This window comes from Scyliorhinus torazame, chromosome 8 (assembly GCF_047496885.1).
Source record: "Scyliorhinus torazame isolate Kashiwa2021f chromosome 8, sScyTor2.1, whole genome shotgun sequence".
In the NCBI taxonomy this organism is placed as follows: domain Eukaryota; kingdom Metazoa; phylum Chordata; class Chondrichthyes; order Carcharhiniformes; family Scyliorhinidae; genus Scyliorhinus; species Scyliorhinus torazame.
In genome coordinates this window covers 172,810,087-172,825,468 of record NC_092714.1, presented here as the reverse complement: position 1 = coordinate 172,825,468, position 15,382 = coordinate 172,810,087, and the positions used below count along the sequence as shown (strand labels likewise).

Here is a 15,382-nt window from a genome sequence, read left to right as displayed (position 1 = left end):
CCCCTCCCCCCTCCCTCCCCCTCCCCCCCCTCCCCCCCCTCCCCCCTCCCCCCTCCCTCCCCCTCCCCCTCCCCCCTCCCCTCCCCCTCCCCCTCCCCCTCCCCCCTCCCCCTCCCCTCCCCCCCTCCCCCCTCCCTCCCCCCTCCCCCTCCCCCTCCCCCCTCCCCCCTCCCCCCCTCCCCCTCCCCCCTCCCCCCTCCCCCCCTCCCCCTCCCCCTCCCCCTCCCCCCTCCTCCCCTCCCCCCCTCCCCCCCTCCCCCCTCCCTCCCCCTCCCCCCCCTCCCCCTCCCCTCCCCCCCTCCCCCTCCCCTCCCCCTCCCTCCCTCCCCCCTCCCCCCTCCCCCTCCCCCTCCCCCTCCCCCCTCCCTCCCCCCTCCTCCCCCCCTCCCTCCCCTCCCTCCTCCCCCTCCCCCCTCCCTCCCCCTCCCCCCCCTCCCTCCCCCCCTCCCCCCTCCCTCCCCCCACCCCCCTCCCCCTCCCCCCCTCCCCCCCTCCCCCCCTCCCCCCCTCCCTCCCCCCCCCTCCCCCTCCCCCCCTCCCTCCCCCCCTCCCTCCCCCCCACCCCCCCTCCCCCCTCCCCCTCCCTCCCCCCCTCCCCCCCCCTCCCCCTCCCCTCCCCCCTCCCCACCCCCCTCCCCCCCTCCCCCCCCTCCCTCCCCCCTCCCCCCTCCCCCTCCCTCCCCCCCCTCCCCCCTCCCCCCTCCCTCCCCCCCTCCCCCCCCTCCCCCCTCCCCTCCCCCCCCTCCCCCCCCCTCCCCCCCCCCTCCCCCTCCCCCCCCCTCCCCCACCCCTCCCCCCCTCCCCCCCACCACCCCCTCCCCACCTCCCCCCCCTCCCCCCCTCCCCCCCACCCCCCCCCACCCCCCCCCTCCCCCACCCCCCCCCCTCCCCCCCCCCCCTCCCCCCACCCCCCTCCCCCCTCCCCCTCCCTCCCCCCTCCCTCCCCCCACTCCCCCTCCCCCCCTCACCCCCCTCCCCTCCCCTCCCCCCTCCCCCCTCCCCACCTCCCCCCTCCCCCACCTCCCCCCTCCCCCTCCCCCCCTCCCCCTCCTCCCTCCCCCCCTCCCCCTCCCCCTCCCCCTCCCCCCTCCCTCCCCCTCCCCCCCTCCCTCCCCCTCCTCCCCTCCCCCCTCCCCCCCTCCCCTCCCCCCCTCCCCCTCCCCCCTCCCCCCTCCCCCCCTCCCCCCCCTCCCCCCTCCCCCTCCTCCCCCCTCCCCCTCCCCCTCCCCTCCCCCCTCCCCCCCTCCCCCTCCCCCCCTCCCCCTCCCCTCCCCCCTCCCCCTCCTCCCCCTCCTCCCCCCTCCTCCCCTCCTCCCCCTCCCCACCTCCCCTCCCCACCTCCCCCTCCCCACCTCCCCTCCCCCTCCCTCCCCCCTCCCTCCCCCTCCCCTCCCTCCCCTCCCTCCCTCCCCTCCCCTCCTCCCTCCCTCCCCCCCTCCCCTCCCCTCCCCCCTCCCTCCCTCCCCCCCCCTCCCCCCTCCCCTCTCCCCTCCCCCTCCCTCCCCCTCCCCTCCCCTCCTCCCTCCCCCTCCCCTCCCTCCCCTCCCCCCTCCCTCCCTCCCTCCCCCTCCCTCCCCTCCCCCCCTCCCTCCCCCCTCCCCCCTCCCTCCCCTCCCCCCTCCCTCCCCCTCCCTCCCCCCTCCCCCTCCCCCCCTCCCCCTCCCCCCTCCCCTCCCTCCCTCCCTCCCTCCCCCTCCCCTCCCTCCCTCCCTCCCCCTCCCCCTCCCTCCCTCCCTCCCCCTCCCCTCCCTCCCTCCCCCTCCTCCCTCCCTCCCCTCCCCCCTCCCCCCTCCCTCCCCCTCCCCCCTCCCTCCCCCCTCCCCGCTCCTCCCCCCTCCCCCCCCTCCCCCCTCCCTCCCCCTCCCTCCCCCTCCCCCCCCTCCCCCTCCCCCCTCCCCCTCCCTCCCCCCTCCCCCCCTCCCCCACCCCTCCCCCCCTCCCCCCCTCCCTCCCCTCCCCCCCCTCCCCCCCTCCCTCCCCCCCCCCTCCCCCCCCTCCCCCCTCCCTCCCCCCCTCCCCCTCCCCCCCCCTCCCCCCCCTCCCCCCTCCCCCTCCCCTCCCCCCCTCCCCCCTCCCCCCTCCCTCCCCCCTCCCCCCCTCCCCCCTCCCCCTCCCCCTCCCCCCTCCCCTCCCCCTCCCCCCTCCCCCCCTCCCTCCCCCCTCCCCCTCCCCCTCCCCTCCCCCCCTCCCTCCCCCCTCCCCCTCCCTCCCCCTCCCTCCCCCCTCCCCCCCCCTCCCCCCTCCCTCCCCCCTCCCCCCTCCCCCCTTCCCCCCTCCCTCCCCCCTCCCTCCCCCACTCCTCCCCCTCCCCTCCCTCCCCCTCCCCCCTCCCTCCCCCCTCCCTCCTCCCTCCCCTCCCTCCCCTCCCCTCCCTCCCTCCCTCCCGCTCCCTCCCCCCTCCCTCCCGCTCCCTCCCCCCCTCCCTCCCCTCCTCCTCCCCCCTCCCCCTCCCTCCCCCTCCCCCCTCCCCCCTCCCCCTCCCTCCTCCCCCCTCCCCCTCCCCTCCCTCCCCCCTCCCTCCTCCCCCTCCCCCCTCCCCACTCCCTCCCTCTCCCCCCTCCCCCTCCTCCCTCTCCCCCCTCCCTCCTCCCTCCCCCCCCTCCCCACCCTCCCCCCTCCCCCTCCTCCTCCCCCCTCCCCCACCCACTCCCCCCCCCCTCCCTCCTCCCCCCTCCCCCCCTCCCCCCTCCCACCCCCACCCCCCCCTCCCCCCTCCCCCCCACCCACCTCCCCCTCCCCCCCCTCCCTCCCCTCCCCCCTCCCCCCCCCCTCCCCACCCCCCCCCACCCCCCCCTCCCCCCTCCCCCTCCCCCCCACCCCCTCCCCCCTCCCCCCCCCCCCCTCCCCTCCCCCTCCCCCCCCCTCCCCCCACCCCCCCCCCTCCCCCCACCCCCCCTCCCCCCCACCCCCCTCCCCCTCCCCCCACCCCCTCCCCCCCCCCCTCCCCCCTCCCCCCTCCCCCACCCCCACCCCCACCCCCCTCCTCCCCTCCCTCCCCCCACCCACCCCCCCCCTCCCCCTCCCCCTCCCCCTCCCCCTCCCCCTCCCCCCTCCCCCCTCCCCCCTCCCCTCCCCCTCCCCCTCCCCCCTCCCCCCTCCCCCTCACCCCCACCCCCTCTCCCCCCCTCCCCCTCCCCCCTCCCCCCCTCCCCCCTCCCCCTCCCCCTCCCCCTCCCCCCTCCCCCTCCCCCCTCCCCCCTCCCCCTCTCCCCCCTCCCCCTCTCCCCCTCCCCCTCTCCCCCCTCCCCCTCTCCCCCCTCCCCTCACCCCCCCTCTCCCTCCCCCTCCCCCTCCCACCCTCTCCCCCTCTCCCTCCCCCACTCCCCCCTCCCCCTCCCTCCCCCCCCTCCCCTCCCCCCTCCCCTCCCCCCTCCCCCCTCCCCTCCCCCTCCCCCTCCCCTCCCCTCCCTCCCCCCTCCCCCTCTCCCCCTCTCCCCTCCCCTCTCCCCTCCCCTCCCCCTCCCCCCCTCCCCCTACCCCCTCCTCCCCCTCCCCCCTCCCCTCCCCCTCCCCCCTCCCCCTCCCTCCCTCCCCCCTCCCCCTCTCCCCCTCCCCCCTCCCTCCCCCTCTCCCTCCCCTCCCCCTCCTCTCCCTCTCCCCCCCCCTCCCCCTCCCTCCCCCCCTCCCCCCCCCCTCCCTCCCCTCCCCCCTCCCCCCCCCCTCCCCCCCCTCCCCCTCCCCCCTCCCCCCTCCCCCCTCCTCCCCCCCTCCCACCCCCTCCCCCCTCCCCCCCTCCCCCTCCCCCCCCTCCCCCCTCCCCCTCCCTCCCCCCCTCCCCCCTCCCCCTCCCCTCCCCCCCTCCCCCCCCCTCCCCCCTCCCTCCCCCCTCCCCCCTCCCCCCCTCCCCCCCTCCCCTCCCCCCTCCCCCCCCTCCCCCCTCCCTCCCCCCTCCCCCCCCTCCCCCCCTCCCTCCCCCCCTCCCCCTCCCCCCTCCCCCCTCCCCCTCCCCCCTCCCCCCCCTCCCTCCCCACCCCTCCCCCTCCCCTCCCCCCTCCCCTCCCCCCCCCCCCTCCCTCCCCCTCCCCCCCCTCCCCTCCTCCCTCCCCCTCCCCTCCCTCCCTCCCCCTCCCTCCCCCCCCTCCCCCCTCCCTCCCCCCTCCCCCCTCCCCCCTCCCTCCCTCCCCCCCTCCCCCTCCCTCCCTCCCCCCTCCCTCCCACCCCACTCCCCCTCCCTCCCTCTCCCCCCTCCCTCCTCCCTCTCCCCCCTCCCTCCTCCTCTCCCCCCTCCCTCCTCCTCCCCCCTCCCTCCCCCTCACCCCCCTCCCTCCCCCTCCCCCTCCTCCCCTCCCCCTCCCTCCTCCCCCCCCCCTCCCTCCTCCCTCCCTCCCCCCTCCCCCACCCACCTCCCCCCCTCCTCCCCCACCTCCCCCTCCCCCTCCCTCCCCACCCTCCCCCTCCTCCCTCCCCCCCCCCTCCCTCCCCCCCCACCTCCCTCCCCCCCTCCCCCCTCCCCCTCCCCCTCCCCCCCTCCTCCCTCCCCCTCCCCCCACTCCCCCCTCCCCCACCCCCTCCCCCACCCCCTCCCCCCCCTCCCCTCCCCCTCCCCCACCCCCTCCCCCCTCCTCCCCTCCCCCTCCCCCCTCCCCTCCCCCTCCCCCCTCCCCCTCCCCCTCCCCCCTCCCTCCCCCCCCTCCCTCCCCCCTCCCCCTCCCCCTCCCTCCCCCCCTCCCCTCCCCCCCTCCCCCTCCCCCCCTCCCCTCCCCCTCCCCCCCCCCCTCCCCCCTCCCCCCCTCCCCCTCCCCCTCTACCCCCTCTACCCCCTCCCCCTCTACCCCCTCTCCCCCTCTACCCCCTCTCCCCCTCCTCTCCCCCCTCATCCCCTCCTCTCCCTTCCCCCTCCCCCTCCCCACCTCCCCCTCCCCACCTCCCCCTCCCACTCTCCCTCCACCCCTCCCTCCTCCCCTCCCCTCCCTCCTCCCCTCCCTCCTCCCGTCCCCTCCCTCCTCCCCTCCCTCCTCCCGCCCCTCCCTCCTCCCTCCCCACTCCCTCCCTCCCTCCCCACTCCCCACCTCCCCCTCCCACTCTCCCCCTCCCACTCTCCCTCCCCCTCCCCTCCCTCCTCCCTCCCCCCTCCCCTCCCTCCTCCCTCCCCCCTCCCCTCCCTCCTCCCTCCCCCCTCCCCTCCCTCCTCCCTCCCCCCCTCCTCCCTCCCCCCTCCTCCCTCCTCCCTCCCCCCCTCCTCCTCCCCCCCTCCTCCCTCCCCCCTCCCCTCCTCCCTCCCCTCCCTCCTCCCTCCCCCTCCCTCCTCCCTCCCCCCTCCCCTCCCTCCTCCCTCCCCTCCCCACTCCCTCCCTCCCTCCCCCCTCCCTCCCCCCGACTCCCTCCCCCTCTACCCCCTCCCCTCCCCCTCTACCCCCTCCCCCCTCCCCCCCTCCCCCTCTTCCCCCTCCCCCTCCCCCTCCCCCTCTTCCCCCCTCCCCCTCTTCCCCCCTCCCCCTCTTCCCCCCTCCCCCTCTTCCCCCCTCCCCCTCTACCCCCTCTACCCCCCCTCTCCCTTCCCCCCTCCCCCTCCCCACCTCTACCCCCTCTCCCTCCCCACCTCTACCCCCTCTCCCCCTCCTCTCCCTTCCCCCTTCCCCCTCCCCCTCCCCTCCCCCCTCCCCCCTCCCCTCCCCCCTCCCCTCCCCCCTCCCCTCCCCTCCCCTCCCCCCTCCCCTCCCCCCTCCCCTCCCCTCCCCCTCCCTCTTCCCCCCTCCCCTTCCCCCTCTCCCCCTCCCCCCTCTCCCCTCTCCCCTACCCCTCCCCCTCCCCCTCCCCCTACCCCCTCCTCCCCCCTGCCCCTCCCCCTCCCCCTCCCCCTCTCCCTCCCTCCCCCCTCCCCCTCTCCCTCCCTCCCCCTCCCTCCCCCTCCCTCCCCCTCTCCCTCCCCTCCCCCCTCCCCCCTCTCCCTCTCCCCCCTCTCCCTCCCCCTCTCCCTCCCTCTCCCTCCCCTCCCTCCCCCTCTCCCTCCCTCCCCCTCTCCCTCCCCCTCCCTCCCTCTCTCCCTCCCCCTCCCTCCCTCTCTCCCACCCCCTCCCCCTCCCTCCCCCTCCCTCCCACCCCCCTCCCCCTCCCTCCCACCCCCCCTCCCCCTCCCTCCCACCCCCCCTCCCCCTCCCTTCCACCCCCCCTCCCTCCCCCTCCCTCCCACCCCCCCTCCCTCCCCCTCCCTCCCACCCCCCTCCCCCCCCCTCCCACCCCCTCCCCCCCTCCCACCCCCTCCCCCCCTTCCCCTCCCTCCCACCCCCTCCCCCCCTTCCCCTCCCTCCCACCCCCTCCCCTCGCCCCCCCCTCCCCTCGCCCCCCCCGCCCCCCCTCCCCTCGCCCCCCCTCCCCTCGCCCCCCCCGCCCCCCTCCCCTCGCCCCCCCCGCCCCCTCCCCTCGCCCCCCCCGCCCCCTCCCCTCGCCCCCTCCCCTCGCCCCCCCCCGCCCCCTCCCCTCGCCCCCTCCGCCCCCTCCCCTCCGCCCCCTCCCCTCGCCCCCCCCGCCCCCTCCCCTCGCCCCCCCGCCCCCTCCCCTCGCCCCCCCGCCCCCTCCCCTCGCCCCCCCGCCCCCTCCCCTCGCCCCCCCGCCCCCCTCCCCTCGCCCCCCCGCCCCCTCCCCTCGCCCCCCCTCCCCTCGCCCCCCTCCCCTCGCCCCCTCCCCTCGCCCCCCCTCCCCTCGCCCCCTCGCCCCCCCGCCCCCTCCCCTCGCCCCCCCGCCCCCCTCCCCTCGCCCCCCCGCCCCCTCGCCCCCCCGCCCCCCTCCCCTCGCCCCCCCGCCCCCCTCCCCTCGCCCCCCCGCCCCCCTCCCCTCGCCCCCCCGCCCCCCTCCCCTCGCCCCCCGCCCCCTCCCCCGCCCCCCCCCCTCCCCTCGCCCCCCCCCCCCGCCCCCCCCCCCCTCCCCTCGCCCCCCGCCCCCTCCCTCACCCCCCTCCCCTCGCCCCCCTCCCCTCGCCCCCCCTCCCCTCGCCCCCCCTCCCCTCGCCCCCCCTCCCCTCGCCCCCCTCCCCTCGCCCCCTCCCCTCGCCCCCCTCCCCTCGCCCCCCCCTCGCCCCCCCTCCCCCCTCCTCGCCCCCCCTCCCCCCTCCTCGCCCCCCCTCCCCCTCCCTCCCCCTCCCTCCCCCCTCCTCGCCCCTCCTCCCCCTCCCTCCCCCTCCCCCTCCCTCCCTCCCTCCCTCCCTCCTCCCTCCCTCCCTCCCTCCCTCCCCCCTCCCTCCCTCCCCCCTCCCTCCCCCTCCCCTCCCTCCCCCTCCCTCCCTCCCTCCCCACTCCCTCCCCTCCCCCCCCACTCCCTCCCTCCCCCCCACTCCCTCCCTCCCCCCCCACTCCCTCCCTCCCCCCCCACTCCCTCCCTCCCCCCCCCACTCCCTCCCTCCCCCCTCCCACTCCCTCCCTCCCCCCTCCAACTCCCTCCAGGAAACCAGAAGCTGTGAAGTTTGGGGCAGAACCTAAACATGTGTGTGGTTAGTTGGGGAAAGCAAGCAACGATCACACTTGTCCTCCATGATTGGGAAAAACCCACTCATCCTTTCCTTGGTCAAGTGTGTCTCATGTATTATTTTGAACTGTACTCAACAGGACACTAGAGGATGTGGCATTGACCCTGTAGAGGACTTCTCTCCAAGCCTCATCAGTGAGCATAGGACCTGGCACCCTCTCCCATCTCGCTCTCATCCCACCAATGGGGCAGGATTTGACAAGAGAATATAGTCATATAGGTCTGAAATGTACCCCTCACCAGGTTGAGCCTAGGCTAAAACCTTCTTCAGCAAGAAGGAGGTTGGGGCCAAAGGAAAGGAAGGAAAAACTTCACGAGAAAAGTCACAAATCTGAAAACAATGAAAGAGGCTGGAACTGGGCGACTGAAATTTGTCAGCCAGCTCTCTAAAACTGGCAAATCTACCCTCTACAAATAGGTCCCTAAAGTATACAAGTCCTTTTGCTTTTCAAGATTTAAATGAGGGGTCCAAACCAGAAGGTAAGAAGAGGTGATTATTACAAATAGGGGCTAAAGAAGACCGGGAAAAGGCTTAAAGTGCTGCTGAAACTGTTTCCAAATCCTGAGGGAGGAGACCACCACTGAAATGGAGGGAAATTAGTAGGAGAGTAGGAAAGTGCTGCAGTAATTATGGCATGAAGAATTAGCAGGAGAGAAGGATAGTGATACAGTAATTATGGTATGAAGAGTAGAGATAGTGCACGAGCGAGCCTCCATTTTGCCCCAAATCAAGTCGAGGTCAATAATCCACTGCAAAACCTTTTTGGATGTTAGTCCAATAGTAAAACAAAACCTTTGGCAGAGCCAAGCCTCCCGCCTGCCTGTCTCTCTGCAGCAGAACACTGTGGATTCTGGGACTCGTACCCGAACAAATCAAAGTAAAAATCAATTTGTTAACCTTAATAAAGGATTTTGGGGAGAAAAATAGGGATACATTGAAAGCAAAAGAAAAACGTAGGACGTACATTCATTTTGAACATTTGGTTCCTACCCGCCAGAGACAGAGGGAAGTTGTTCCACCTTTGTAGATCCGCTCTGAGATTATTATTTTTTTAATCCACATTTTATTGAGGTATTTATGGTTTTATAACAATAACAGAACAGTGTACATACAAATATAAACATAGTGCAAAAGCTGTCTTCCTCCCTCACAGGTCCCACCTTTTCTAACACTCTACTCTAAACTAAACAAAACCCCAACCACCCCCCCTTCTGCTGACGGTTAATTTTCCCCAAAGAAGTCGACGAACGGCTGCCACCTCCGGACGAACTTGATTTTCTCCAGACAGAGAAAGCTAGCCATGTCAGTTATCCAGGTCTCCGACTTCAGGGGCTTTGAGTCGCTCCAAGCTAATGGTATCCGTCTCCAGGTTATCAGGGAGACAAAGGCCAAAACGTCTGCCTCTTTCTCATCCTGGACTCCCGGATCCTCCGACACTGAAAATCGCCATCCCTGGACTCGGTGCCATCCTTGTTTTTAACACCTTGGACATGACATCCGCAAACCCCTGTCAGAATTCCCTAACCTTCGGGCATGCCCAGAACATATGGACATGGTTCGCTGGTCCTCCCACACACCTTGTGCACCTATCTTCTACCCCAAAGAATCTGCTCATCCGGGCCACTGTCATGTGAGCCTGGTGAACGACCTTAAACTGTATCAGGCTGAGCCTGGCACATGTTGTGGACGCGTTGACTCTACTCAACGCGTCCGCCCAGAGACCATCCTCTATCTCTCCTCCTAACTCCTCTTCCCATTTGTGTTTCAACTCCCCAGTCTGCGTTTCCTCTGACCCCAAGAACTCCTTGTAAATGTTCGAAACCCTCCCTTCTCCCACCCATACTCTGGAAACTACCCTGTCGTGTATCCCCCTTAGTGGTAGGCGCGGGACGGTTGAGACCCGCCTACGTAGTAAGTCCCACGCTGCAGGTACCTAAATTCATTTCCACCCGTCAATTCAAATTTCTCCTCCAACTCCCTAAGGCTGGGAAAGCTCCCCTCTATAAACATATCCCCCATCCTCTCGATCCCTGCTCTCTGCCATCTCCAGAGCCCTCCATCCAGCCTCCCTGGGGCAAACCGGAGATTATTGCAGATTGGAGACCAGACAGATGCTCCCTCTGCTCCCACATGTTTCCTCCATTGCCCCCAGACTCTCAGGACCGCCGCCACCACGGGGCTGGTGGAGTACCGTGCCGGCGGGAACGGCAGAGGTGCCGTTACCAATGCCCCCAAACTCGTGTCCTTGCATGATGCCGACTTTACTCGCTCCCACACCGACCCACCCCCCCTCACCCACTTCCTATTCATGGCTATATTTGCCGCCCAATAATAATTACTAAGGTTCAGCAGCGCCAGCCCGCCCTCCCCTCGGCTGCACTCCAGCATCCCCTTTTTTACTCGCTGGGTCTTACCCGCCCATACAAAGCCAGAGATCACCTTATTGACCCGTTTAAAGAAGGACCGTGAAATAAAGATGGGGAGACACTGAAACACAAACAGGAATCTCGGGAGGACCGTCATTTTCACTGTCTGTACCCGCCCAGCCAGTGATAGCGGGAGCATGTCCCACCGTTGGAAATCTTCCTTCATTTGGTCTACTAGACGGGCCAGATTTAACTTGTATAGCCGTTCCCATTCCCGCGCCTCCTGGATGCCTAGGTACCGAAAGCTTCCCCGATCACTCTAAATGGCAGCTCCCCCAATCGCCTCTCCTGCCCCCTTGCCTGGATCGCGAACATCTCACTTTTCCCCATGTTTAATATATAACCCGAAAACCGGCCAAATTCCCCCAGAATCCTCATAATTTCTTCCATCCCTTCTACTGGGTCCAAAACATATAGGAGCAGGTCGTCTGCGTATAGCGAGACTCTGTGTTCCACCCCTCCCCGGACCAGCCCCTTGAGGCTCTCAACGCAATTGCCAGCGGTTCTATGGCCAATGCAAACAGCAGTGGGGAGAGGGGACATCCCTGCCTCGTCCCCCGGTGCAGCCTGAAATATCCCGGTGTCAACCTGTTCATCCGTACACTCGGCACAGGAGCCTGATACAGCAGTCTAACCCAGTCGATGAAACCTCGTCCAAATCCAAACCGCCCCAGTACCTGCCACAGATAAGCCCATTCCACCTGATCAAATGCCTTCTCTGCGTACATTGCGACCACTACCTCTATGTCTCTACCCTCTGGGGGCATCATGGTCACATTCAGCAACCTTCGTACGTTGGCCGCCAACTGCCTACCCTTAATGAATCCCATCTGGTCCTCCCAAATCACGTCCGGAACGCAGTCTTCAATCCCAGAGGACAATATTTTGGCCAACAGTTTGGCATCTACATTTAGTAGGGAGATCGGTCTGTTTGAGCCGCATAGCTCCGGGTCCTTATCCCGCTTCAGGATCAATGAGATCGTGACCTGTGACATCGTCGGGGGAAGCCTCCCTCTCTCCCTTGCCTCATTAAATGTCCTCATCAGCAGCAACCCCAGCATCCCAGAGAACATTTTACAAAACTCCACTGGGTACCCGTCCGGTCCCGGGCTTTACCCGACTGCATGGCCTTCAGCCCTTCTGCTATTTCTTCCATCCTGATCGGGGCCCCAAGCCCTTCTCCCAGCCCTTCCTCCACAGTCGGGAACCCCAGCCCCCCTAAGAATTGCCTCATCCCCTCCGGCCCAGCTGAGGGTTCCGACTCATACAGCCTGTTGTAAAACTCCTTAAACGCCTTATTAACCCCTGTGGAATCTCCGACCAGGTTCCCATCCCTGTCCCTTATTTACTCGATCTCCCTGGCTGCCTCCCTCTTTCTGAGCTGCTGAGCAAGCATTCTGCTGGCCTTCTCTCCAGATTCATAAATCTCCCCTCTCGCCCTCCTCAGCTGCTCCACTGCCTTCCCTGTAGTTAACAAGCCAAACTCCGCCTGTAGCCTCTGTCGTTCCCTTAAAAGCCCCCCATCTGGGGTCTCCGTATAGCTCCTGTCGACCTGTAGTATTTCATATATCAGTCGGTCTGTCTCTGCTCTACCTTCCCCCTGTGGGCCCGCATCGAAATCAGCTCCCCTCTAACCACCGCTTTCAGCGTCTCGCAGACCATTGCAGCCGAGACTTCCCCTATATCATTAACTTCCAGATAGTTCTGGATACATTTCCTCACCTGCCCACACACCTCCTCATCTGCTAAAAGTCCGACATCCAATCTCCAGTGTGGGCGTCGATCACCCTCTTTGCTCACCTGTAGGTCAACCCAGTGCAGGGCATGATCCGAGATCATGATCGCTGAATACTCAGTGTCCACTACCCCCATCAGTAAAGCCCTGTTCAAGATAAAAAAAGTCAATCCGGGAGTACACTTTATGCACGTGTGAGTAGAAGGAGAACTCCTTCACTCGCGGCCACCCAAATCTCCATGGGTCCACCCCCCCATCTGCTCCATAAACCCCTTTAGCTCTTTTGCCATTGCTGGCACCCTGCCTGTCCTTGAGCTCGACCAGTCTAACCCTGGGTCAATGACTATGTTGAAGTACCCTCCCATGACCAACTTATGCGAATTCAGGTCCGAGATTTTCCCCAACATCCTCCTTTTGAACACCGCATCATCCTAATTTGGCGCGAACACATTCACGAGCACCACCGGCAGCCCTTCCAGCTTCCCACTAACCATGATGTAAGGGCCTCCCACATCCGTAACTATTATTCCTGCCTTGAAAGACACTCGCTTGTTAATCAGGATCACGACCCCTCTAGTCTTGGAGTCGAGTTCCGAGTGGAAAACCTGTCCGACCCATCCCTTCTTTAATCTGCGCTGGTCAGTTACTCTAAGGTGCGTCACCTGCAACATTGCCACGTCCGCCTTCAGTCCCCTCAAATGCACAAACACCGGTGCCCTCTTAACCGGCCCATTTAGCCCCCTTACATTCCATGTGATCAGCCTGGTTGGGGGGCTTATCGCCCCCCCCCCCCCCCCCCCCGCCGATCAGCCATCACCTTTCTTGGGCCAGTCTCCAGCTCGCGGCCCACGCATCTGCAGGCCCGCCCCCAGACAGCCTCTGCCCCCGACCTCCCTCTTGTGCCCCAGTAAAAGTCCCTCCCCCATCAGCAGAACAGTTTACCCCCCCCCCCCCCCCCGCCCAGTAACAGCACTATGCAAACCACCCCCTTCAACAAGCATAACATCTGCTCACCCCCCCACTGCGCTTCCGCTCAGCCCGCCCAGCTAGCTTGGTGCCATGGTGCCAGACATTTTCCCACCCAACGTTCCCCCCCCCCCCCCCCCTCCCCACCTGCTCGGACACACATATGCAAAAGCAAGCAATCCCAACCTAATTTCCCGAAAGAAACACAAAGAAAATTAAAAATCTTAAGATTCACACCTCCATCCCCCATCAGTGCAAATGCAAACGTTAACTCACACAGCTTTGTGGCAGGCCCCAAATCAACACAGCAGGCATTACAGATAACGTCCAAAAACAAAAACATTACAGATAACGTCCCCCCCAAAAACTTTTTTAACCATGAACGCTGCAGCAAAGTTCAAACACCTCAGTCCGCTACCAGCCCTTTCCTTCTAGCGAAGTCCATCGCTTCCTCGGGCGATGCAAAGTAGAAATGTTGCTCCTCATAAGTGACCCAAAGAAGGGCCGGATACAGCAGTCCAAACTTCACCTTCTTCTTGAAAAGGGTCAACTTTATTTGGTTGAACCCTGCTCTTCTCCTGGCCACGTCCGCGCTCAGGTCCTGTTATATACGCAGGATGCTGTTCTCCCACTTACTGCTCCGTGTCTGCCTGGCCCACTGTAAAATACACTCCCTGTCCTGGTACCTGTGAAATCATACCACCATCGCCTTTGGGGGGGTCCCTCACACACGGCTTCCTCGCGAGCGCTCTGTGAACCCTGTCCACCTCCAAGGGTTGGGAGAACGTCCCATCTCCCAGTAACTTCTCGAACATGCCTGCTATGTATGCCCCTACTTCCGCTCCTTCGCATCCCTCCAGGAGACCAATGATTCTCAAGTTCTGCCGACGGGACCTATTCTCTAGGTCCTCCACCTTCTCCAGGAGCCTTTTCTGTTGGTCTGTTGCTGTCTAGCCCAGCGAAGGACCTGTTCTTTTTCTTTGAAGATATGAAATTGTATGATGACTGCATGAGACGGATTTCCAGATTGAGGCTTCGGTCACAGAGAGCGATGGGCTTGGTCTGACTCTGAGGGGTGATGTGAACACACCCTCACTCACCATCTTGCAAAACATGCCTCAAATATATTCAGTCAGGATGCGGCCATTCATCCCCTCCGGCAATCCCACAATGCGAATGTTCTGCCTGCTGGATCTATTTTCAGGTCACTCAGTTTGGCCTTCAATGATTTGCCTGCATGGAGGCCTGTATGAATACACCCGACTACCTTTTGGAGTGTCGTCAGCTTGTGCCATATTCCAGAGGATGATGGAAAACATCTTGCAGGGGTTGCTGCGCGTGGCTGCATATCTCGATGACGTGTTGGTCACGGGGGGACTGAGGAGCATCTAGATCATTAGGAAGAAGTGTTCCATCAGTTCTCGGAGATTAGCGTTCACCTGCAGAGAGTGAAGTGTGTTTTTCATGCCATAAAAGCTGCGTATCTGGGCTACCGAGTGGACCGTGAGGGTTTGCACGCGGTCGTGGAGAAGGTACTTGCCATCCAGCAGGCTCCTGCCCTTAGGAGCACCACGGAGCTTGGGTCTTTTCTGGGTTTAGTGAACTGTTATGGCAAGTTCACCCCTAGCCTTGCAACTATGTTGAGCATGAAGTTGCGCCCACTCAGTGCTGTCAACCAATCCCAGGCTGCAACTCTTGCGGTCAGCGCTGCCACCATACAATGAGTTTGATTCCCAGCTTGGGTCACTGTCCAGTACGGAGTCTGCACGTTCTCCCCGTGTCTGCGTGGGTTTCCTCCGGGTGCTCCAGTTTCCTGCCACAAGTCCCAAAAGATGTGCTGTTAGGTAATTTGGACATTCTGAATTCTTCCTCAGTGCACTAGAACAGGCACCGGAGTGCGGCGACTAGGGGATTTTCACAGTAACTTTATTTCAGTGTTAATGTAAGCCTACTTGTGACAATCATAAAGATTATTATTATGGTGGCTGCTGCAGGAAATACCCCACTGACCTGCCACCATCCTGCTGATTAAATGCCCTTCCCGCTTCCAAAATTGCCACGGTCGATAGCATAAAATACCGCGTGTGGTTAGTTTGGCTGCTGGTTTGGAGCCCGTGTGGGACAAGACTAGGTTTGAGGAGGAAGGCGGGTCTCGGGGAGGCGCGGTCTGAGCGGGAGGCGGGTTTTCCAGGGGCAGGGTTTTGGTGAGGGGCGGGGTTTCTCTCGGGGGCGGGGGGGGCGGGGTTTGTCTCGAGGGGCGGGGTTTGTCTCGAGGGGCGGGGTTTGTCTCGAGGGGCGGGGTTTGTCTCGAGGGGCGGGGTTTGTCTCGAGGGGCGGGGTTTGTCTCGAGGGGCGGGGTTTGTCTCGAGGGGCGGGGTTTGTCTCGAGGGGCGGGGCGTCTCTAGGGGGCGTGGTGATCGGGAGGGGATTGCTGGAGCGAGTTGTTTGGCGGTTGAGTGCAGGTTGTATTCTGTGTCGGGGACGCCATGGGTTGCGATGGAGGCACCATCCCCAAGAGGCATGAGCTGGTGAAAGGGCCCAAGAAGGTGGAGCAGGTGAGAAACAACAATGATCCGAGGCTAGCCGCCAGAGTTTGACTGGGCCTGTTCACCTCAGGCTTCTAGCGCGGTTTGCTGGCTGGAGCTGCCGTGGTTTGGTTGGGAGCAAGAGCTGACATAGTCCTGTAGGCAGAGCGACCAGGGCCGGTGCTACCTGCTTGTTGAGTCTCACGGTTAAAGTGACACTTGAGGTTTTGGAGCTGAAGGAAGGTTGTGTGGGGAAGTGGGACATGAACAT

General features: G+C 66.5%; 1 protein-coding gene across 4 annotated transcripts in view; it reads left to right on the top strand.

The window, feature by feature from the left end:
- Positions 1–14,990: 14,990 nt before the first annotated feature.
- rtf2 (replication termination factor 2) overlaps positions 14,991–15,382 on the top strand; it is a 303,881-nt gene continuing 303,489 nt past the window's right edge. For all 4 annotated transcript variants that reach the window (XM_072514520.1, XM_072514519.1, XM_072514518.1 and 1 more), the window contains exon 1: positions 14,991–15,141. In XM_072514520.1, coding sequence (XP_072370621.1) covers positions 15,073–15,141 — 69 coding nt within the window. In that variant the 5' untranslated portion in view covers positions 14,991–15,072. The remainder of the gene's footprint in view (positions 15,142–15,382) is intronic.